The sequence below is a fragment of the Coturnix japonica genome, chromosome 9 (assembly GCF_001577835.2).
Source record: "Coturnix japonica isolate 7356 chromosome 9, Coturnix japonica 2.1, whole genome shotgun sequence".
In the NCBI taxonomy this organism is placed as follows: Eukaryota; Metazoa; Chordata; class Aves; order Galliformes; family Phasianidae; genus Coturnix; species Coturnix japonica.
Genome location: NC_029524.1, coordinates 3464038 through 3488316, shown reverse-complemented (window position 1 = coordinate 3488316; position 24279 = coordinate 3464038). Strand labels below are relative to the sequence as shown.

At 50.8% G+C, this 24279-nt stretch overlaps 1 protein-coding gene across 2 annotated transcripts; it reads right to left on the bottom strand.

The window, feature by feature from the left end:
• Positions 1 to 47: 47 nt before the first annotated feature.
• SLCO2A1 (solute carrier organic anion transporter family member 2A1) lies at positions 48 to 24069 on the bottom strand. Of its 2 annotated transcripts, XM_032446443.1 has the most exons (16): positions 23561 to 24069; positions 22563 to 22647; positions 21346 to 21483; positions 14320 to 14457; positions 13014 to 13176; positions 10247 to 10462; positions 8729 to 8827; positions 6941 to 7074; positions 6151 to 6232; positions 5026 to 5190; positions 4512 to 4701; positions 2438 to 2597; positions 1473 to 1642; positions 1057 to 1121; positions 795 to 915; positions 234 to 691 (listed from the first exon to the last, which is right to left on the bottom strand). In XM_032446443.1, the coding sequence occupies exons 3-16, from the start codon at positions 21433 to 21435 to the stop codon at positions 571 to 573; spliced, it is 1914 nt and encodes a 637-aa protein (XP_032302334.1). In that variant the 5' UTR covers positions 21436 to 21483; positions 22563 to 22647; positions 23561 to 24069; the 3' UTR covers positions 234 to 570. The 2 variants fall into 2 exon arrangements, with proteins under 2 accessions (XP_015726661.1, XP_032302334.1); XM_015871175.2 differs by lacking the exons at positions 22563 to 22647; positions 23561 to 24069 and having other exon boundaries at positions 48 to 691; positions 21346 to 22259.
• Positions 24070 to 24279: the final 210 nt, after the last annotated feature.

Here is a 24279-nt window from a genome sequence, read left to right as displayed (position 1 = left end):
AGAAGCCCCTTACCTGCCTACAGGATGGAGGTGACCGACACACCACATGGAAAATTGACCTTTATTAAAAAAACACAACAGTAAAACCCATTCCAAAATGTTCTGTACTAAACCACAAGAGACGACTTTTCATGTCCATGCTGACCTGTGCAAAGGGATGGGCTGGGGCAAACAGGGAAGCCCCCAGAACTTGGCAGCAAGTCCTGCTCTTATCCTGCCTGGAATGCACTGGTGAGCAGGACTGTTGCTTGCATCTGTGTATGTGTCCAACTGGAACACAGCCCCCATCTGCCTCCTGCTTCCTGCAAAGCAACGGGTGAGTCTTGGATGACCCATCTGGAGGAGCTGGTCCCTGCTGTGTCCAAGTCTGCATCCAAAGATGGGACCAGTGGGGATTGTCCTTTGTTGGGAGCACAGAGATGTCCTCTCCCCAGTCCAGGTTGTCACGAGAGGATGGAGGAGCTGCTATATTGAAGTTGCTCCATTACAAAAGAACAAGAAATCAACCAAATTCCCCAGAAGTCAAAGTGCTGGTGGTGGGCAAATGAAGTGCAGTCATTCTCTGTGCAGTTACACCAGGCCGGCCGCCTTCTCCTGCACATTGTACTCCTTGCTCCTCTTCACCTTCCAGCCAATGAGCGCAAGGAGGATGGTGCCCACCACTTTGTATCCCACCTGCAGCCCCAGGTATCTGTAAAGAGAAGAGGGGGGAGATGCTCTATCCAGAGGCAGCCCCAGAGGCTTTGGGGACTGTTCCCATGGCAGCTCCAGGTGCCACAGCTGAGGACAGGTACCTGTTGCGAAGGAAGTCATTGTTGTAGTAGACGCAGAAGCGACGCTGTGAGCACTGTTTCTGCCAGTAAATGCAGGAGGAGTCGATGAGGGCACCAAACATGGCTGGAGCTGGCAGCCAGGCTTTGGAGAAGAGAATAGTGTCAGGCTCTCTGCCTTCCTTGTGCTTCACCTGCTGCCTCCAAGGAGGTCCCAATGCCTCCTGTGGCTGTAGCAAGGCTCAGAATACCCCGTCACCCCCCAAGCCCCAAGGCAGTCACTCACCCAGCAACCTCATCAGCAAGAACTGGACGCCAATGGCAAATGACTTCTCATCCTGGTTCACCACCCTGCAAAGGAGAAGCCAGGTGAGGTCACAGTTGGTGGCAGCAGTGTTCTTTTGGTTTCAGTGTCAGGTTCATAGCCACGGACCCAGTTCCTCCCCAGTTCTTCCAGTTTGGAACAGAGAACAGAGGTTGAACGACCCAATGGGGCTTAGGAAGTCTGCACCAGGGAGAGCTACTGGGATCTGGGGTGACAATTTGTGGGTATGCCACAGCATAGGGTTTTGTTCTTAAGTAAGGCTCTGCTCCATTCTCCCTGACATAAAATACAAGGAAGAGCACTGTTGAAATAGGAAACATTCTGCTATTTAGGGAATTGCCCCACTTCACAGCCAGGGGTGTTGCCCCACTGCTCACCTTAACACCATCATGTAGAGGGGGTTGTGACACAGGCAGGCCACCAGGGCAGCAAAGGAGATGAGGAAGATGGTGGGGAGGAGCATGTGGGAGCAGCTGAGCGGACAGGATCCCATCTTAGCAGAGGACAGCCCAGTACCAGCAGAGATCTGGGAACAGTTCCTGTAGATCTATAGGAAACATTTGAAAACAAACAAAACAAACATGCAAAGCTCCCCTTGTCATGTTGTGAGAGGGGTGGGACATGACAGAGGCTCCCAAGGGGGTGGTAGAGTCATCATCCCTGGAGGAGTTCAAGCAAAGGGCAGCTGTCATGCTGAGGGGCACAGTCTGGGTGGTCACGGGCTGGACCTGATCATCTTAGTGGTCTTTCCAACCTTAATGATTCTGTGATTCTATGTGTCAGACCACACCTCTTAAAGGAGTGATCAGCATCGTAAGCATCATGTCAGGTGCCCTGACCCCCTGCAAGGGGATGTGCCACCATTCTCTATTCATCCCAGGGCTAGAGCCCAAGGCAGGGCCTGCCCACCCTTCAGATAGACCCAAGCCTCCCTGCTCAAAAGCAGTTTTCCCAGGAGACCTTACTAACTGTAGTTTCCTGAGCAGCCTAAAATCTGTCCTCCCATGATCAGCTTTCTTCCTAAAATTGACTACTTCATGGTCACTGTGGCCAAAATGGCCACAAATCACCACCTCACACACAAGACCTTCTCTCATTCACAAGTGACAGATCTGGAAGGATTAACACCTGGCAAGCCCATAGAATTGATGAATGGTTTGTGTTGGAAAGGACCTTACAGCACCCCCAGCCCCAACCCCTGCTATGGGCTGGCTGCTCCCCACCCGTTCAGGCTGCCTAGGATCCTATACAGCCCTGCCCTGAGCACCTCCAGACATGGGGCACCCACACTTCTCTGGGCAACAGCTCAGCTTGGTGGCTGCATCCTTCTCCCACTACTCACCACCTGTCTGGGAGCTGAGGAATCAGTGCTTCTGTTGGTGCAGCCGGCGAAGCAGGGTGAGATGTACTCCACGTTGTTTTCTCCACACACCGGGTGAAAGACGTGGTCAGAGCAGCGGCAACCACTTGGTGCCTTAACTCCTTGCTGGGAACCCAACGCTCTGCCAATGAAGAGAAAATAAACACAATAATAATGATTTAAAAAATAGAAATAGGGCAGAAAGGAAAAAAATAGTCCCTCTCCCCAGTCCCCTTCTTAGCTAACCTGTTTCCCTGTTCCTATGCGCACTGGGATGCTGCCCGGAGCAGGCTGGTCTTGTGCCAGACCCCAGTCCCCTGCAGGTACCTCTGCAGTGCGCAGGGAACTTAGCAGCCCGTAATTATGTTATGTCTGCAAACCAGTGCTCACACACTTTTTCTTTTCTCCCCCCCCAGCTGAAAACTAATCAGCAAATGCCTGGAGAAATGTTATCTGGGCTCCATCCAAAACCACGCAAACAGATGTGCGAGGAGCCCCAGCTGGAAACGCCATCCAGACAACAACTGGAAGCAGGCTCGCTTCCAGACAAACCTGATGACAGTGTGTAAGGCAAGAGGATAAGCTGCACGATCTGTTCTGTCTTGCCTCACTACCCAAGGGAACTCAGCTGCTGGAGCAGCACCCTCTGCCTGCTGCCCTGGGGTCCATCCTTGTGCTGTGGGCACAGTCCACCTGGCTCACAGCACCTGGTGCCCAAGGGGAATGGTGTTTTCTTGTTTCTGAAGGCTATGGCTTTCAGAGCAGTCTGGGTATTGGACTCTTACAGGTGTTGCAGGAGAGGCAGAAGGGAGAAGATGATGGAGCTGGGACTTTGGGAAATGGAAAACGCAACCGTCATTGGGAGACATGTCTCTGCTGAAGTCTTTGATGAGAAGGAAGGGTCTGCTTGGATGTGATCCAATGGGACAGTCCCTTATGTGAGTTAGGCAATGCTATCACGTTCCTTCTCCTCTCCAGCCAGCACAAGGCAGCTGCTGCAAGTGGGAACACTGACAACTCCAGTATGGGCCTTTCCCAAACAGTCCCATCCCTCTCATGGACTCACGTCCCAGCATGCAGACAGCAGTAGCTCTGAAGACTCCTGAGCTGCTGCTAGAGGTTGAAAGATCTACCAAGCTCCCCAGACCTTACAGCTCCATGTGGCCCACCTCACATGCTACAATGAACAGCAGAAAAAGATGAAGGTGAGGTAAGGACTGTGGCTGCAAACATGAAATGAATCTCTGCCTTCTTCCAGCCTCCCTTTTGTCATGCAAGTCCACCTACCAGCTTCCCATTCCACCAGCAAAACCCATCAAGTCCAGTGAGTCCCAGGGCTAATGTTACCAGCAAGAGGTCAGCACCATGAGGCCAAGCTGCCTTCCAAAGTGTAGCACGTGGCATCTAAGCTTGAGCAGAGGGCACAAAGTCTTGCTCTCAAGCAAAGCGCCAATGGGGATGCCAACAGGGATGACAAGTGGACTATTGTATGATCCTGAATTAATATTATGTGCCATACAGACCTTAGAACAAAATACTAAAATGCTGTCCAGGCACGAGTTTGTTGTTTTGTCTTATTTAACTGGGCATTCTGAGCCTTGTCCCTCACTGTACCATGGGATGGGAGCCCCAGCACTGGCAAAGGGAAATGTTTACAAAAGTGCCTTACAGACACGCTGATGGTGCATATAATCTCTGCGTGATGCACTTGACAGCAAGCCTGGGGTGGAGTCTGAATGTCACTTCAATAACTAAGAAGAAAATAATAGGGTAGTAGTCAAAGTTTTCTACTCAGGTGAGCAGAAAGGTGATGACTAGCTGGAACAGGAGCAGCACATTCCATGTGGACATAGGTACTGGCACTACTACTTTCCCCCTAGAAATCTAGGGCTAGAGAGAAAAATACACCCTGAGAAATCAGGAATAAATGTCCTTCCAAGCCTTCTCTGCTGCATAGTGCTTATCTCTCCTCCAGGACTGACCCCATGGATAATCAAGTCAAGAGTTGGAGAGCATAGGAACACAAAGCTGGGAACAACCCAAGTGTCTGCATTACCTGGAGGGGTAGATCCCATCGACGAGCCCTGTGGAGCAGCCCATGAAGAAAATGGGCAAGCAGATGAGGATGGAGAAAACCAGTACCACCACGGAGAACCGGGGGATGGCCCGGAGGGAGAAGGCAAAGCGTTTCATGATGATTCCTCCTAAGAGCATCCCAAGCGCTGCTGCTGGCAGGTTGACGGCTCCTGCAGAGGAACGAAGGCATCAGGCAGGGCTCCTGCCTGCCAGGCACCTTGCTGCTGGCTGGAGGCTGGGGACCTCAATGTGGCTGGGAGAATCCACAGACTCAAGGCAGAACCAAGACCCAAACAGTTGGCACCTATGAGAACTCTCAGCCGCAGGAGCTTCACTTGGAGATGTAGAAGCAAAACTTGATGCATAACCACTCGTTTTGGCCAACTTCTTTCAGCATCAGAGCTATGCAGACCTGCTTCACCCACGTGCATTTCCAACAAGAGCTGCTCTGGCCCCCAAGAGCAAGTGAACAGATGTGGTCATCCCCTGCTCACCGATGAGAAAGTTGGCATAAGAGGAAGTTGCGCCGTACTGCTTCTCCAGGAACTTGTTGAGGAAGGTGGAAAGACCCGCAATGACAGAGGAGAAGCTGCACTGAGCAAGCACCAGAAGCATAAACAGGGGGTTGAGGAGCAGCTTGAGGAAGATCTTTGGGAATCCTGCAAGGAAACAACAGGAAAAACAAATTTTAGCTACAAGGCCCCGACATGGCTCCTGTGGCTGAGGAAGACAGCATGGTTTCCTGATAGGACATTGATAGTTCCCCTGCCTGGCCAGGACATCCTGGTCTTGAAACCCAGGCAGACTGACTCCAGGCCTCTCAGAAGCAGGTCTGTTTGTTTGGCCTCTAATTAGCTTTCCTCTTTCAGTTGAGTGCCAGCATCCATCAAAGCTCAATGAGATAGAGAAGGGGCTGATGGCCACAGGATGTGACTGCAGTGAATGGGGAGGGAGTGACTTCAACTGGAAGCAAGTCATTATGAGCCTAAGAAAGGTCATCACGTGGTCCCTTTCACCAGTGAAATCCCATCAGCTACTCATAAACAAGATGGTGAGCCGAGGTGCAGCGACCTCAAGGCAGCATCTGGTGGCACCAGCAGCCCCATGGCTTCTTACAGAGCTTCAAAACTACCTTCAGAAACAATTCAAACCTCAATGCTGGTGACTAATAGCAGCGGGGAAGCAGCATTCCTCCTTCAGCGGTCATAGAATTATTAAGGCTGGAAATGACCACTAGTCCAACCGTCCACCTACCACCAATACTGCCCACTAAGTTCCTCAGTACCATATCTCCACAGTTCTTGAGCACTTCCAGAGATGTTAATTCCACCATTTCCTTGGGCAGCCCATTCCAGTGCATCACCACTCTTTTGGAGAAGTTTCTCCTAACACTGAACTTGCCACAACTTGAGGCCATTCTCTCTCATCCTAATTGTTCTTAGTGAAGGATGGTGCTCACGTGCTATGGCCTTGGAGGGGCCTGACTGGCATCTCCACCCAACACAGTTGAGGTCAACTTGTAAATGCTGATGTTGTAGAGTCTGCCCAGCCCAGTCATGGGATACAGGACACGCCACCTCCCCCCCATTCACCCTTGCCTGTAAATGTCAGTTCCTTACTTTTGATAAATTCCAGCAGGGAGGTTTCTTCAAATTCCCTCTTCTCCATCTTCCTCAGCATGCCGTCCTCTGAGCTTGGGTCCTGGGGAGGGAGAGAAGAGCATCCTGCCATGAGAGGAGTGAGGGTGCCTGTTTGGTGCTGTCCTGGGACTCAGTGAGGCCAGGGAGCAGCAGAGCCCATCATGGGCATCTTTAACCCTTGAGTAGAGCTACAAGACTCAATTTAGAGACATTTTAAGAGCTTGGAAAGCTTTGAACTTCGACCAAAAAGAAGATATTGCTTCTTAAATTCTGGAAATAAGAAAGGGGAAATGGAAGTTGGAGACAGACCAGCTCCAGTCTGGTGGGTCCTTAAACTATAATCCTGAAATATCTAGGGTTTGATTTTGACCTTTAAAGAAGCAACGGTTAAACAAGACCAAAACTCCCCCAAACCTTATTTTTCTTGAAACAAAACCAACGAGGCTTGGCTTTGAAAACACTGAAGTGGAATGTTTTGATAGCTCCATGTCTTTTTGTTGTTGTTGTTGTTGTTGTTGTTTTAATGGGAAACTTGCCTTGTTTCTTCCCTATTTTTTTCCAAACAAAAAGCCCATTTTCCAAACAGTGACTGTAACCTCACAGAAGGCATTGTGGTAGGGTATTGAGTTATGGTAATTACCATTGACAGGGAATTGGACACTCTGGCAGAGTGAAGTTACAGAGGAAAGACCTCTACCAAAGAGGAACCCTAAAGAGACCTGCAGCCACCACCCTACCCTGGTAAGGCCTTCCTGAGGAGGAGTCTCACCTTTCCTTTCATCATGTACCGAGGGAAGAAGAAATAAGGAATGGATGTGAGCACCAAGCAGCCGGAGGAGATCAGCAGCCCCAGCCACCACGCTCCGACCCACCGCTGGTCCTGCGGGGTCAGGGTCACTGTTGCTGCAAGACACAAAGACACACCATCAGAGCTCTGCCTCTACAAGTCCAATGGTAAAAGGGGAAAATATCCACATAAACACAGACAAAGTGGTGTGAGCCCAGTCTATGGATGTCTATGCTGGTATGGCAAATGAAGGGAGGTGAGAGCTCCCACCAGCTTGTATCAAGATGAGCCCTGGCTTCTGGGTATCAGTGAGTTCCTCTGCCCATACATGTGTGTGCGGCTGAACTTTCCTCACTGGTCCCCACCCAAACTACTCTGAGCCTCACCAGTACCCATGGGACACATATAATCAACATCACAACACACTGATGGCATGAGTCCATGAGCATCGGTTGGGTTGGGACCATGCTGTCTTCCCATGCTGCCCACGTGAGATGGGGACTGGGAAAAGGCATGGCCACTTTCCTGGAAATGTCTCTTCTCCCACTGATTCCAGGTTGGACAACTCACACAGCCTCGTGCTGGCAAAAGAACATTTCTAATGAGAATGTCTTCCGAATGGACAAAACTCCGGGCGCTCACACCCTTTGTCCGGAAAAAGGAGGAGAGACAAGCACTGCTCCATCCCAATGTGGACATCCTCCAGCTGCTCACCGGAGGTCAAAGGCTTGCTTGGCTTGGCACAAGTAGCACATCTCCCCACTGCAGGGAATTTCTGGGAGGGCTCAGGGTCGGCTTCCTGCCCAGAACATAGAAGCAGTGGCCCCCTCCCCTCTAAACAATCGCCTCACTGCCCCTAAAGCACCGATCCACTGCGGATGTGGACGTCATCATGGAGCGACTGGGCAGGAGATGCTATATCTGTCTGCTGCCATAGGGTGCAAGCCAAGGCTTTTTGCTGTTTCCTGTCTTGGATTCATTTATTATTCTTATCAGGCACGGGACAAATATGTCATGCAGGCTCTGATCTCTCAAAGGAAACACAGGAAAAGCCACATTATTGATGAAGCCAGGGAGAATTCTTTAGTGATTAAGTTACCAGGAATAATAAGCACACACTGCGGATAGAGGAAACGAGACCTGTGGTGGTGCCAGGTTGGTTCCATCCCTGCAGATGCTGGTGAAGGGTGGTGGGAGAGAGGCTGAGTGGAATCAAAGGATCAGTAAAGTTGGAAAAGACTTCTAAGGTCGTCTAGTCTAAAATTCACCTATCACCAATATTGCTCACAAAACCAAATTCCTCAGCAGTTCTTGGACACTTCCAAGGACAATGATTCCACCTGGGCAGCCTGTTCTAGTGTCTGACCACTGTTTAGGAGAAGATTTTCCTGACATCCAACCTGAATCAAGACGTCCCATGAACATGCAGGACAATGGCTGCCCCATGGCTGCCTTCTCCCTGCTGGATGCTTTAGGTGACCCTGATCCTCTCTGGCACTGTGCAGTATGGCACCTCCTCAGCATGGGAGCCATGCTTGGTGGGACAATGAGATGTCCCTGCTGCAGGGCACTGCTTCCACAGTGACCTCAGGTCCATCTATAGCTTTCCTTGTGGGGAGATGACGGAGAAGTGACCCTGTGATGCTATCCCAGGCCCATTTATTTGGGTCACAAAAGCAAGGTGTGCATTCTACCTCCAGCCCTCTCAGAGCAATCTGCTGATTCACAGAGGGCTTTTAGGAAGACCACCCCAACTTGGGAAATACTCACCCATGTCAACTCTACCAATGTCCACGAAGAGCCGCAGCACCACAGAGCCCAGCAGGAACCCAAACGCAGGGCCAAACACCGCGATGGCAAAGAGGATGGCTGGGAAAAGGAGCAGAGTGTGAGTAGGTCACAGCTTCATTCAGACATGGCTTTTGTCTTCCCACATGGAGAAAAAATAATGCTACAGCATGCAAAGGAGAAAAATCATAGGATCATAGAATGGTTTGTGTTGGAAGGTAGGTAATGAGGTGGCTCTGAGGCTCCTGTGGTGACTGAGACTCTAACCCTCACACAGAAGGCAAAAAAACACACAAAACCAAAACCGTCACCTCACTCTTTTAGAAATGAGCAAAAATTGTTTGTTCAAAACATCAGCGGAAACGAAACACACTGACTGAGGGAGAGCAGAAAGGGCAGCAAATCACCCTTGGTTCATCTGACCTATTCCTGCCCCAAAAGCAGATAACAAGACCAAACCCATGAGGTCAAAGTGTTTCCTTTTGAATTCCTTGGAATGAGAGGATCTGACTTTCTTTCCTGGAAGAAACTCATTTTTTCCCCAGAATAGAACAAGACTCAGGCACCAGTGGCATTTACGCTGTATTGAGGCAACCTAGATGCACAGAAGCCATTCCCTTCCCCCAAGACATTCCCATGGCCCTAAAATTACCACCTATGCAGTCAGGAACAAACCAGCCCTCTACAGGAGATGCCAGGTGAGTCTGCAGACCTTGCCAAGCTCCTCAGGGCTTGTCCAGTGTCTATCCTTAGGAGCCCAAGCCCAAAGGCTTTCCCTTCTCTTTAAGCACCTCTCTTATTTTGGAACATCTGCTTTTATTTCATAAATCACGCTGATGCCATTGGCTGCTTTGAATACATTGTTTGTCACTCAGGGGGAATCAGATTTTTAAATAACTTCCAGTATCAGGTTTTCAAATAACCAAACTCAAAGCTCATGTAGGCACACCAGCCCCAGCTGAGCTTTGCCATTCGCATGGCAAAAGAGCAGTGTAATACAGATGCCAGCTCCCATCCCTTTGAGCTCAGAAGTCCTTCCTAACCTGGGAGCAAGCATCAGGCAGGGTCAGATAGCCAATTCCATGGCAAAAGTGCCAGCTTAGATGCAAAACCTGCATTAACCAGCTCCTGTAGGCCATCATACCTCTGGTTAAAGCCCAACCAACCGATGCTCTGTAAGAACAGGCAATGACCTCAGGGAAGGCTCCCTTACTACTTCTGCCCACAGATAGTGGAACATTCTCCCAGACATTAACACAAGTGAGAAACTCCATCTCAGCCATCTCATCCCCTTGCCCTGGTTCTTTAGCTTCCTAACACCCACACCATAAACAAAACCCTACAGAGAACAGCTGTCTAACAGGAGATGGGTCACTACCATGGACCTGACCTCACCTGAGTCCCTCTGCATGCTCACCTGGAGGCCAGGAGCCCCTCTCCAGCTCAGCTAGAACATCTGAAGGAAAAAAAGCGACATAAAGCAATGCTCTTCCCACTCACCAACATACAATGGAGAATTGTTTGCTTCTGCAAAGTCATCCACGTAGGAAATCCCAAAGGGCTGGATGGGAACTGTCCCAATTCCAGCCAACAGCTGGGCAATGACCATAATTGTCCATATACTGCTGGCCTCCTTCTGGGGGTCCTGGGTGGCATTTGGACACATAAACTTGTTCTCTGCATAGCAGAGCTCATCCCGGACCTGGCTTTTGTTACCTGCAATAGAAAAGAAGGAGCATTATAGAGCTGAGCACACTCCTACCTGCTACTGCATCAATACTGCTGGGGCATGTAGTGATAATTTGGCTCAGGCTGAACCTAATTCTCACCTCCCAGCTCAGGCTGACCTTAATTCCCACCTCTCCCCTGCACAGCTGCACTAAATCTGCAAACATTAGGTGTCTTCCAAGTCTGTTCCTAGGTGCATGCTGTTGGTGTTGGGATAGTTGGGATAGATCACTTGTTTTGTTTAGCACTCCTCATCACCTTTACCCCCCAGGGGTACCGCACTCAGCTCAGGGTAGCAAACAGCCCAGCTGTGGGTTTTATCACATTAAAGAAGAAGGAAGCAAAGTAATTCCTGCAACTGCAGAGGAGAAAGGTCGGCCCTGCAGCCCCATTCCACTGAGTCACATTCAGGCTGTGAGCAGAAAATAAAAAGCTCTTCATTGTGGCTGCAGCACTGCTGGGCTCGGCCAAATGACAACAGCCCTTGGACAGACGGTGTCTGAGCCGGTGGGAAAGTGTAAATATTCAGCAAAGGAAGGAAAAACCCGTTTTGTCTGCAATTTGACTGTGTTACTGAGCAAACAAAGTAAGCTCTGGTTTTCTCCTGTCAGCTCTTCCCCTTCTGGCTTTTTTTGTTATTATTGCTATTTGTAATTTTTTTTCAACATTTCCATCGCACCTTCCTCACTCGTATATTAACTGTGCATTTTCTATGCCTCTGAGCAAGCAGAAATGAGAGTTCCAAATGCTTGCCTGGTGACTAGGGGCTCTCATTGGCAGACTGTGGTGGTACATTCCTAATAGTCACCACAAAATTCCTGATGCAAGCTCAGTTTGCACTGCCAGGAGGGTCTTTGCTGCCAGACAGAAGGAGCCTCCTCGGCTAATAAAGGCTTTATGGCAGCAGCAGTGAGAGCCACAGAGGTTAAACAAGGACAATCTAACCCAGGGCTGTTTTTTCTGTATCAATGGTCTTTGTTCACTGGTGAGGCCAGGAGCTGGCCCTGGTTGAGTGCATCAGCCTTCCCACACCTGGCAGAGCAGAGCTCCTCTGTTCAGGGGGAGCAGGGATGGGAGGAGTGTGCGAGCAGGACTCCTTGTGCTTTACTCCCTGCACATGCTTGGAGTCCCATTGTGCAGAGCAGGCAGACCATGAACACCTCCTGAGGTGGCAAACTTACAGCCAAAGACCCATTAGCTCCCTGACAAAGCCACTGCTCCATCAGCATGGACTCAAAGCCTTTCCAGGAGACTGCATCTCCTAACCAGAGGTGTGGGGTGACCTCTGCCATCCCCTTGGTGGCACAGCATGGGGACTGCAGCTTGGCTGTGTTCTGAAACAGGAGCTGGCTTCACAAACACCAGTTGGTTCCCAAAGCCTAACAGGTTAAATCAGAAGCCATGAAGTCTCTTACTGGCTAGAGCAGGGATGGGACACATACATCAGACCTCCTCTTTGAATCCTTCTCATCAGCCAGATGGACTGCTTTGCCCTTGGAGCATGCGAGAACTAACACACACCATGGCTACAAACATCCGGAGCGTACAGCAGCCATCCCTACAAGGCCAATGTGGGCAGGACTGTTCTGGTGTGAACCCAGCTCAGCATTCAGAAAAGCTGAAGGCACTGCAGAGCCTTTGGGTAGCCTTGGGAATTAGAATCATAGAATCACAGAATCACTATGGTTGGATAAGTCCCCTCAGATCCCCAGGTCCAACCCAAACCCACCCCAATGTGCCCACTGACCACATCCCTCAGTGCCACATCTCCGTGGCTCTGGAACACCTCCAGGTGGCTCCCTCACCTCCCTGGGCAGTGTGTGATAGTGCATTACCACTCCTCCTGAGTTTTTCTTAATATCCAACATTTCTAAATGCACCACTGCCCTCCCCCCCCAAGAAAATCACAGAAATGAAGGGGTTCATCCAATGTTATAAGGATACAAGCATCATCTCCAAAACCAGGGCCTTAAGTCCCTCCAAGCACTCCAAATTCTGTGTGGGGTGGATACAACCACCCTCCCCTTTTTGGGGAAGCACAGTCACCTCTTTGCTGATGGCCTTTCTTTGACTTTTGCAGGCAGGAACAGGTTGAAAGTGGTGTCACCACCCAGAACTGTACAATGGATTGCTACATCCTGTATTTGTGCTTTGTGCTTGTAGTTTTGCTCTTGTGAGGTGGTTGGCCCTCAACCAATTGTGTGTGCTCCTCCAGATGTCCTACATGACCCTAAGGCATTTTGGGAGGACACAAGGAGAAGAAGACCAGGACATCTGAGTGTCCATAGAGGATGAATTGGGGTTGTTCATCCCCATGCCAAAATAAGACCTGGTGGAGCTCAACACTAATGTGCCCACAGAGGATGAATTCAAGATGCACATATCTACATCAAGAGCCAGGAGCGATGTTAGCCCTTAGCCCTTGGTTTGCTCTTCTCCTGTGCATGGCCACTACACATGTGGGCACAACAGAACCTGGGGAAGATCTCCGGCTGTTTTCTCCCAGTATCCCCTTCTCAAGAAGGGTGGGGGCACTTACCAACACTCAGTGTGGTATATTCATAGGGGTCTGAGAGGAAATGGGGCAGGGTCACCAGGAAGGCTCCCAGTGCCAGCAGCAGCCCCCCGGCTCCGATCACCCGCGGGCGGTGCACTCGGCTGCCAAAGTAGCTGACAAAGATGATGAGGACCACATTGCCAATCTGGAAAGAGCAAAGTGAAACAGGGAGGACATCAGGAGATGTAACAGAGGAGTCAGGTCCCCCATGAACATGTCCAAATGAGTAGAGAGCTTGCTTAGTAACTCATGGTTGTTTGACCTTCCTAAGAGCTGGAACAAGACAACCCTCAGCTTCACCTCATGCATTCATAGTAATCACTACTTCCTTCTTATCAAAAGGCATCAGGCCTTGGCTCTCTGTGTGCATCCCTTGTCATCACAGTCTGCTTCACAACCTGCCTGGGATCTGGCTGGGGCTTCACTCACCACCCACACATGCTCCCCATTCTGTAAGATGTGGCAAAAACCTGATGATTCCCTCAAATCCAGCAAGAAACTTAATTTATCACCTTCATTCCCATAATTCTAAGCAAACACAAGATAAGGTACAAAGTACAGCTTGTTGCAAATGTTTGTGAGACTAAACGTTTGCAGCTACAGACATAACCAACAGTCCCATCTTCCTTGATCAACTGAAAGATGTGTGAACATACAGCCTATTTGGTATACAACCTATAGCTTTCAGGCAACAGGATAAGCACACGAAAATTACCATTACATGGCTTTTTTCTACTTGGGACAAGCGATACATTTTAACCCTAGGATGTATATATCCTTTTTATACATGTTTATATGGGCTCCCTTGTTTGTCTCTTTGTGGTTTATGTTCTTGGGATTGCTGCTGATTAGATAAGCAAAGATTACAGTACAAGGGATACTGGATTTTGCTTTGGTACTACATGATCCAGAGAATTTATTCCAGAGGAGTAAGTGAGTAATAGCATATACCTCAAAGGGCTGTGTATTGCCTCATACTTCCAGAACTGCCTGATGATCTTGTCATTAAGTGGCCATTCATAAAGAGTCAGGTTTAAATCGAGGCTGTTTCCACCCTGAAGCTTCTTAAGTAGCTGAGCTGCACTTTGGACACAGTTTGGACTGAGGTCAGCTCAGTAACTTGACATCATTGACAGACAGTGCTTTGCCACAAGGCCATCAGGAGCTCAGGGAGACGGGAAAAGGTCTGGATTCTGGTGAGACTGCTGGCCAGGGTCTGCTTCTAGAGGAAATCTGGACTGATTCTGGACACCCCTTGTGGCCACACACAAGCACCTGACCCAATTACCTCGTGTAAGCTGGAGATGAAACCCGAGGAGAGACTGGAGAGCCCGAAGCGCTTCTCGATGGTGGTGAGGCTGCTCTTGAAGTTGGCGCTGTAGAGGAGCTGGGACAGCTGGAGGAGGCCATGGCACAGCACAAACACCTGTGGGCAATAAAGTGTCATTCCAGCCAGTACCATTGGCTGCCCTGCCAACAGGTAGCTGCTGGGCACCATGTCCTGTGTGAGGGGCTTGAGATATGTACGCACAGGGTCTTGAGGTGGTCAACATGGCTGCACTGCTTTCCATTCCCCGAGACCCACTGCTTCCCACTGGTCCCTTGGGTTCCCTTGGCTGTAAGGCAAATTGGCTGGGGTGCTGGAGGAAGGTATTTTTAAAAGCCTTAAACACCCCAAAGGGAAAGAACACAACATGCTTAATGCCTTCTTACTGCTGAAGACCTCCGTGCTGTTCTAAAAACAGCATCTTTCCCCAGGCTGCTCTTAGAGCTGGGCCAGCAACCCATCCAAATGGACACGGAGCATCCCTGGAGCAGAGGAGGGAATATAGAAGTTGATGGGTCAGGGCAGGAGCATAGTGGGAAGAGTGAGGGTGGCCGGCAAGAGGGAAGCGTTCCTGGCTGGGGACATGGAGGCAGCTCACCAGTGTCTTTTGATCTATATTTAGCCAGAACAGTTTTCCTTTATTTTCTTTGGAATGGAATGTGTCCTGCCTGGTGCCAGAAGTATTTTAAAATCTTTTTTTTTTTTTTAAAAAAAAAAAAAAGGGAAAAGGCCTTTTTATTTAAATTCACAGGAAATCAAATATTTGCTGAACACCGGAAGCGTGTCCCATGGAGATAACAGCAGGAAGGCCAGGATGATGGATGGGGGGATCAAAAGTACTGAAGTGCTGACAAATTCCTTATGTCCTGGACAGAGGAACAGCAACGCGCTCCTCAAGGCTATTTATTTGATATGATGTTGGCACCCAGCAGCCTGGGCTCCTTGTATGAAGCCTGGCATGGAAGAAGAATGAAATCAACCTTGTCCTTATGCACAAGGAGGTGGCTTCTTGGGATGCTTCTCCCAGAAGGGAAGATGGCACCAGGCAGTTGGCAGAGCTGGGCATCCAAAAGGGTAACAACCAGAAAGGGAGATGAGAGCAGAGATAATAACCTAGAGACAACAGGGGAATAGAAGATGGATTTAGGAAGAGGAATGAGGGGTCACAGCAATGACCACGAGCTCCCCATTGGCAGGGTGTGAGCAGACACACTGACACACCATGTGCAGATATACAGAGACACGGACACACCACGTGCACAGCTGACACTCTGTCAGCTGAGCAGGTGAGGGCAAGGTCCCAGGCTGGGCCATTACCATCACAAAACATCCCGTGACAGGGTGGGATGTGACTTGGGAAACACTGCTGGGCAGGTGACAGAACAGAAAAGGAACAGCTAAACCAGACAGCTCTCTGCTCCTGCACCCAAAAGCACCTCCAGGCACGCGTCCTTCTGCTGACAGCTGGACCTGCCACCTTCACTTTCCCGAATCTTGGCCTGGGCTCGTGCGTAATAAATGAACCCAAGTGAGCTGGCCTGATGCAGAGAGGTGACCCTGAGGATGAGAAATGGAGAGGGGATCTTGCTGCCAGAGAACATTAATTTCTGTTCTCGCAGCTCTGGCCAGACCTTACTGAAGTCATTCGAATAAGGAAGCATAAGGGAAAAGGAGGAGAGCTGGGACTGCCCAAGACGTGGAGCAGCTGTGGGAGAGCTCTCCCAGCACAGGCATGAGTGGGGTGCTCAGAAGGAAAGGAGGGTGGGTCAGGGCAGCTGGGTTCAGCTCAGCAGTGCCAGCCTGCTCTGAGGATGAGAATTGCAGGGGTTGGCAGAGGAGAGGTTAGAGGGAGGGGGTGAGCCCATCCTTTGGGTGGGCATCTGGGGACTGGAGCAGGCTGTGGCTCCTGGGGCTGGATGTGTGCCCTGGGGCAGCACTGCCCCATACCACCTTTTGCATCTGCCACGCTGTGCTCTCGTATCTCCTGCTGCTCTCTCTCCATTATTGCTTACATAAGATAACACGCTGTCACCACAGTCATTGGTCTTAACTAACAACTAACTAAAAGTATGCTGAGACTGGACTTTAAAACAGGCTGCAATGAAAAACGAGCTGTTTCGTAAGAGGCTTTTTTTGGGTTGGCATCATAAATGCAGCCAATAAAATGCTTTGGAAGTTGGGTGAAATGAGAAAAGAACACGAACCTGCCATGCATGTGCTGACATGGGTCAGAGTGAAAGCAAGGTAACGAGATTCAGATCTCTTGTTATTTCAAAGAATGAAGTGTTTCTCTGGATGGGAGCCCAGCACACCTCTGTGGGGACCAAGGCTCAGGAAGATGGTGGCTCAGTGATCAGTAGAGTCTTTCAAGATTATGGTTGGACATGAAGATCTTAAGGGTTACTTCATAGAATCATTTAGATTGGAAAAGACCCCTGAGACCCTCAGGTCCAACTGCAGCCAACCCCACCACGCCACTGCCCACATCCCTCAGTGCCAACATCTCCATGGCTCTGAACACCTCCAGGGATGGTGACTCCACCATCTCTCTGGGCAGCCCATTCCAGAGCAGCACCACTCTTTCCAAGAAGAATTTTTTCTTAATAATGAGTCTGACATGATCCTTGAATTCCAAGGTGCTGCCAAGTGCAGCACGGCCACTACCACTTCCTCTCTATTGCCTGGAGCAGTGAGCCAAGGATCCATTCTTTCCTCTGTTTCCACAACTTCATGCCCTGATAGCAGCACTCCTTTCCAAAGTCATTGCTCACCTCCTTCCTCAGTGTCTTCACCCTGGCAGCTCTGCCTGAAGGGAACATGCTGGAGAAGCAAATGAGTGCCAAAGGAAGGGCTTTTCCTTCCAGATGGTGGAATAATTTGGGTAGAAAAAAACACAACAAACAGCATTGTTTTGGAATCCACTGCTCCTGCTACGCCAACTGAGCTACTTTTTACTGCTCTTAAGATGCCTAGTACTGACTGAAGCCCCACATTTGTGGACATCAGTGGTCTCCCTTGGAGGCCCCCCGAAGCTGCAGCTCCATGTTCCAGTCTGTGCCACCTCCTTGCCCTGGCTCTGCTGTGCTCATATCAGTGCTAATGTGGGAGCAGCCCAGTTGCTAATGACTTGGATGGAAAGAGCCAGAGCCTAATTTATTAGATGGACACGACAGCTGCTTGGGGAGCCGTAAAAAGAAGCGGAGATCCTTGCAGAGCCCATCAAACTGCTCTCTGCTGATTAATGACACCGAGGCGTGACGCGGCCAAGAGCAGGGAGACGCACAATGAATCTGGCTGGAGTAAATATTTGGAAAGGACGAGGAGTAAGGACGCTCTGTGAGCTCTTTCTGTCCACACAGTGCTATTTGGAAGTGTATTTCAGGTTTCTGAAAGACCAAACCGAAGCCTTCTGACTTCATTGGTAAGGGTCATCCATTACTGGAGACCAACAGGCTCTGGCTGTCTGGGAATGTTGGGTCATGAGTTTGCCCTCACTGTACTGAGATTCACCCCCTTCTCTCATTTGGAGGGTTGGAGAAGCTCTGAATTCATCACCCAAGCTGCCCACTTCATCTGGGTATACATGGGCACACGGGGGCAGATACCCCTCTACAGGCAATGCCTACAGCTCTGTAGAAGAAAATAAGAAGAACACACAAAAACCCCACTGTTTCTATGGAGGGAACAAAATACCCTGCCACCGTGTCTCAGCACAACGCCTCAGAGCCAGGAGTGTGGTCCAGTGGTAATGCTGGCTCCTAAATCTTATTTCTCTTACAAAAAAAATTAAACAAATAAACAAATAAAACAGCCGGGGATTGTCTAGAGCATGCGGCTGCCCTGGTGATTAGCTGCAATAATGTCTACTGCCAAGTAATCCAAGCTTTACAACCACCAATTGTCAAGTGCAAAGACAATATTTGCTCTTCTCTCAGCTCAGGCACGCGTGGGATTTGCCGGATCCTGAGCTCTGTGCAAGCCCTGCCTTGCTCAGCTGCACAGAGAGAGGCTCCAGGCACGTGGCTGCCATGCGGTGCAGGTGCACTGCAGAATGAAGTAGGAGTTTGGGTGGGCATCAGACCACTTCTGCTGGCAATATCTGGTGCTGCAAGCAGCCATCCCACTCCTGCAGGCAGACCAGCTGCACAGTTGTGTCTTCTCTTTCACTTTCTCTGTGCTCTCCCTGAGGCTCTGACCGTGATCTCTCAGAGGCAGCTTCAGATTCATTCTGTCTTCCCAGCCCCACAAACATGTGCAAACACTCCTCCCACACACCCACAGCTCCCTATCAGCGACACTCCTCTCCTATTTTTCTTGTGATAATCTTATCTCCGCTGACCACTCCTTCACTGTGTTTGGGCACAGAACCACCTCACCCCTCATAAAATCGACTCGTTTTGTGTCTCCTAGACCTTGATCCCACTGAACTTTCCAACCTGTTTTACCCTCTGGCTCTTCCCCATCTTGCTGCTGATGTTATTCCAGACTCTTCTTCCACGTTAGAAGGCAATCCCACCAAACCCAGGTACAACACAGCGTTGGATGCACCAAAGCCCGGAACCATCAGCAGCACCACCATGAGTGCTGAGGACCCCACTTGCCCTTCATTCTGGTGCTCCTTTGCCACATACCCCTTCACGGCACCATCCCACCCTACACAGCACCCACTATTGGAAACAACCCCTGATCTTCTTGGTTGGTCTGGTGGCCCTGACACACCATGACTGCTCAACGCTTCGCTCTCCAGCCTCAAGCCATTCTTCAGGATGAATGCCAATGACTCGGTACACCTTCTATTCTGGCTGACATTTCAACAGAGATTCCTAATCTCTTCCAACAGGATGCAAGAGCACAACTCCTACATCTCCAGCCTTCTGAAATGCACTCCCCTCAACAAATTCCTTCAGTTCCTTTGAAGAACAGGACAGCACTTGCCCTGGCACTGCTGGGACCTCAGACCCCAAGGCAAGGCTTTATTCCTCTCCTGCAGAAGACCCCCTGGCAGTATAGAGAGGAGAGATCTACCTACCCTCAGCTTCTTTCAGCTGACACTGGCGACAATAACCCCCTGTTGTCCTCCTGGCTCCTCTCCCACTCAATGCAGTGTCAATGCCTCCTGCCACTTGCCCCCCAGCTGAAACCAGCACAGCCCAGCTTACAAACAGGATATGTAGAGAGCTCTCCTTGTCGTGATCCTGGGGACTCAGGACAAGCAATTAGCTGCCAATTAGATTAGTGCAAAACCACACAAAAAACAACTAGGGCAAAGAGGTTGAACCATTTGTAATTGGAAGGAGGCACTGCAAATAGACAACTCCTCAGAAAGAACCCTAATTTGGGGTGAAGTGGTTGGCATGTTGTTGGAAGGCATTTCACACCCTGTAATCTTTCTTTGAGACAATATGAAGCCAAACTCTGGAGGGCTTCAAGCACCCCCATGTTCCACACAGAGAAACAGGAGCAGAGACCGGGTTGCTTCAGTGAGGGGATACAAAGCAGACACTCCATGTGCTGCACCAAGTGATGCTGCTCAATATCAGAGCTATATCAGACAGTTATTGCAGTCCGGTCACTGATTCCCATGCACAACACAAAGTAACTTTCACAGTCCCCACGGAGCACCACACTCAGCTGGGTTGTGTGCCAGCACCACAACCACAGAGCGTCTCCATCTGCATCCCAGCAGGGCTCTCACAGAGCTGCCACCCCATCCTGCCCTTCAAACCCCCACAGTCTGCTCAAACCCACTGCTTTCCACCAGCAGCATTCCCTCTGCATTGACCACAGCGCTGGGATTTAGCAGGAGGGACCTTGCTGGGACACCCCATGCTTCTGCCCTCCTACACAACCCAGACACAAGCTTTCCCCAACACATTGCCCACAGCACACAAAGGGATTATTGTACAGATAGGACATTTATGGCACACCTTGTCTTTCATCTCAAAACAGCTTCCCAGATCTGAAAGTTCCATCCTGATGCTTTCATTTTCTACCCCTTCATGGGGAGCTGAGAGCACTGACAGCCTCCACTTGCTTTACTGCCTTGAAGCAGGGTTTGTTTTTTTTAAGGCATGCATATTTTTAAAACAAACCTTGCAGTGCAGGAAGAGCGAGCAGCTCAGGAAAGGCATCACCTGTCACTTTGTACACATTTGATCTCAAAAGCAGGAGCCTTTCCCCGGCGGATGGCTCCATCCAGACAGTGCACATCACCCCTCTGATGTGCAGTGACAAACCCCTGCATGCTAATGGTATGGGAACGCTTTGCTGCTTTACCCACTGGGGCAGCCTGAGAGACATTTGGGAACCCTCTGTCCCCCATCCCATCAAATATCAGCAATACCACTCTATGTATTACATGGATCTTTTTGGCCAGCAAGGGCAATTGTGTCACCTGCTTGGACAGCAGCAGGGACTTAGGGACGCAGGACTGGAAGGATCAGCTCCCTGCATGCTGCTGGCATGCTTGCCTGCAACCCCAAAACATCAGCACCTGACAGCAAACCAAACTCCTCCCCACCCCAGACCTCATGCCTTGGCTTACTGAAGCCACCCTGAGCTGGGAAGCACTGCAGACGTGTGCTCAGTGATGCTGCTGGGGAAGGACACCCCGGGATGGGTCCGCCACCAGGACCCCAACATTGCACCCTGCTGCCTCAAGCGCTGTGAAGCAAAATGAGAGAACCCCAACAGCCACCTCCACCGCTCCCAAAGCTGCTCCTCTCCCCACTGGGAATGGATACAGTCCCAGAGCAGCGTTTTGCTTTCGCACCAGGATGTGGTTAATCATTCCCCGGCAGCAGCACACCGTGTACCGGACACAGCACATCGTGCCGTTTGCATCGAGCCCTGGTGCTCCACAACTTCATCTGGGGCCGGGGTGCAGGATTTGCTCTCTGCCCCTTTTTATCAGCCTTGCTTTCAGCACTGGTACGCACTGGGACTGCATCGGTGCCAGCCTCCTCCTCCCGCATCGCCACTCCTTACCTTGATGTTGCAGAAGATTCCACGGGAGCAGGTGCTGGAGCTTTTGGGGGCATCCACTGGGGACTTGGCGGCTTCGGGATGGACCCCCATGGTGCACCCCAGCAGATGGGTTGTGTGAGGGCTCTGGCCCGTCCTGCTCTGAAAACGGTGAGCTGATGAGTGAGCCAGGCAGCGTGAGCGCAAAGTTTTTATAAGTCCACACTCGGGAACGATGATGAAACCCTTTCTCCTCCCTCTTTTCCTTTGGGTGTAGAGGGAACTTTAAAGCTGCAGGAAGCCAGTGCAGGCTTGCGGTGAGCCAGTGGGATCCCATCGGGTCCGGGTGTTTTGGGGATGGGGACTGCAACAAAGATCCCTCCCTCTGGCAAGGAGTGGCAGAGTGAAAAATAACCCAACCTCCTCCCACCCTTCGAGTGGAAAAATTGTGTTTGTGTGATTCCTGGGCGCTGTTTTAAGGACTACATCTCCAGGGCTTTGTTTATGTGGAGCACTGATTTATTGTCACAGAGGAGAAAAAGTGGCAGAGGGAGAAGGGCTGGGGGGGGGGACGGTAAATCTGGCTTCAGGCAATTCATCAGGATTATTTTCCCTATGTAAAGTGAGAAGAGAGGGAGCCAGGTGGGTTGTCCTGAGCCTGAAGACCCCAAATCCCAGCTCCTAGAACAGTGTTGGGGGGGACATGCCTGAGTAGGGGGAGATCCTGCCCAAACATGTGGCAATGGTACAGCAGCGCTAGGGTGGGTGTGACATCTCCCCATGGGTACAGGCTCCCCAGACTGGGGCGTTCCTGCCAAAGAAGGGCAGAGAAGGTTGGAGGAGACCCAGAGGCACCCAGTGCCACCCACAGGTGTCCGCTGGCCACGAGAGGGGGCCTGACACCATGGGAGAGGGACCTGCAGGCTGCCCTCAGCTGCAGAGCATCACTGTGGGAAATCAGCATTGATATGAGATAACCCTTCGGGGTTCTGCCTTCCCTGTGCCCTGCCAGCACCATATTCAAGGACATGTGGGTACTTCCAGTCTGCAGCACAGCAAGCATCTTGCTTCCCCACCTTGTTTTCTCCCCCCACTGCCACCATTTCCAGACTTATTGGTTCTAAACTCAGTCCCTTTATCCACCTTTTTCCCCCCTCCCCCCAGGAGATGCAATGGCTGTGAAGTTTCAGCATCACAGCAAGGAAAGCCCAGCTCTGTGACAGTCACAGCCCCCGACTCACCTCCTCATCACCTCATGTGCTGCCATGCCCATTTTCCAAGGGATGCCTGATCTGTTGGCAAGCAGTTCCAGCACCTCAGTTTGTCCTGCGCAGATGCATGATGCTCACTTTGCTATAACAACCTCGTTTACCATACAGCTGCCACAGCCATATCATGCAGATTCCCCTCCAAGCAGAGAGATACTGTCATGGCCATCTCCCTATGATGCCCCCAAAGAGCACAGGATGTGGGCTCAGCCCTTGCCCAGCCCACCCAGCACTGCAGGGCACCATCACAGCTCCCAGTCTATACCCACTGGAAGGGAAATTGCAGCTGTGATCCCCTTTTAGCTTCCTCTTAGGAAGCTCGTGCCTCTCTTTGGGGATTCTGCACTGCATTTTCTCTCTTCCAGTGTTACAAGCTTTGGCTGCTGCTGAGTGCACAGAAGGACCGTGATTTACAGCACTGAGAAAGGGAGGGAGCTTGGCTCCAGATCCTCATCTTGGTGCTTCATTAGGAGATACTACTGATGTTCAGGGCCTGGCAAAAGCCCTATGCTGGCAGATTCAGTCCATTTTATGCAGCTCCCGGGGTCAGTTTTCTTCCTTGGCCTTTGGGATGGGTTCCCAGGGCCAGAGGAGTGCCTGGCTGAGGCATCATCACTGTGAGGCTTTCATCATTCCCCCTCTCTCCCCACCTCCATGTACATTGTCCACTGGGGGATGCTTGCATCAGAGCCTCCAGAGCTGTGTCCTCTCTGCAGGGAAGATTAGGTTGAACCCTTTCAGACTGACCATAGCTTTTCTCTTTCCCTGCATTGGCAGCTGATTTCCCTCTATCAAGTGTGGGGTGATGCTTTTATGCAAAACTTAGAATATCTCTGTTTTTCTACCTGTGTTCTACCTAATATGGACTGACAGCCACATCCCAGTGCTCCCCCATGTATCCACAGCCCGTTCTTCTCCATTTGCCCACTGGGCTTTAGGAGGCAGCAGCGCCCTCACACACCAACACATACCTGCCAACTTCATAGCTCATCCTGACCCAAAGGGAAACTTGTACTGAAAGCAGAGGTGCTGCTCTTTGTCCTGGTCAGTGGTGCAAGGGGAATATGAGGACAGAGACACTTTGAGAGAAGTGCTGTGAAGGCTCTGCAAGAGAGAGGAGGGAGAAAAGCCTGTGTCCTCCCAGTCACACCTGAGGTTTCACTGGAAATTACAGACCGTGAGAGGCTGGGTTTAATTTCCCAGCAGGTTGTGTTTGATCTGGAGCAGAAAGACCGGTCAGAGGGATGCTCAGCCCCACCAGGAGAGCAGGCTTGGCCTATTCACAGCCCAACCTGCCCTGGGGCTGACAGCATGCCCGCAGCTCTGGGGACAAGGGATGGCCGAGCCCCAGTGCAGGAGGTGACGTTGCACAGCTCACAGCCACCGCCCGGGTATTAGGAGTGAGGTCAGGGCTGGGTGAAAGCAGTGATGGAACCCGCAGGTGCCAGCAGAAGTGTGTGTCAGCACCAAACCAGCCCTCCCGTGGCTGACTTGAAGCAAACAGACGACATTTGAATGAATAACGCACATTTAGCAACTCTCTTAGCCCTGCTCTCCATCCTGCACAAAACCCACCCAACCGGGCCACATGCCTGCAGGGCAATGGCAGAAACAAGGCACAGTTCTGGAGGCACAGTGAAGGTTGTGACTGGATTAGTCCAGCCAGCTGGGCCAGCCGGACCTTCCACCT

Excerpts from the sequence above, each read along its gene's own strand:
- SLCO2A1 (XM_032446443.1), bottom strand. The coding sequence starts at position 21,435 with ATGGGGGTCCATCCCGAAGCCGCCAAGTCCCCAGTGGATGCCCCCAAA. Across the intron at positions 1,122-1,472 it reads CTCTACATGATGGTGTTAAG|GGTGGTGAACCAGGATGAGA; the intron begins GTGAGCAGTGGG and ends TCTCCTTTGCAG. Across the intron at positions 916-1,056 it reads CTTGCTGATGAGGTTGCTGG|CCTGGCTGCCAGCTCCAGCC; the intron begins GTGAGTGACTGC and ends TCTTCTCCAAAG.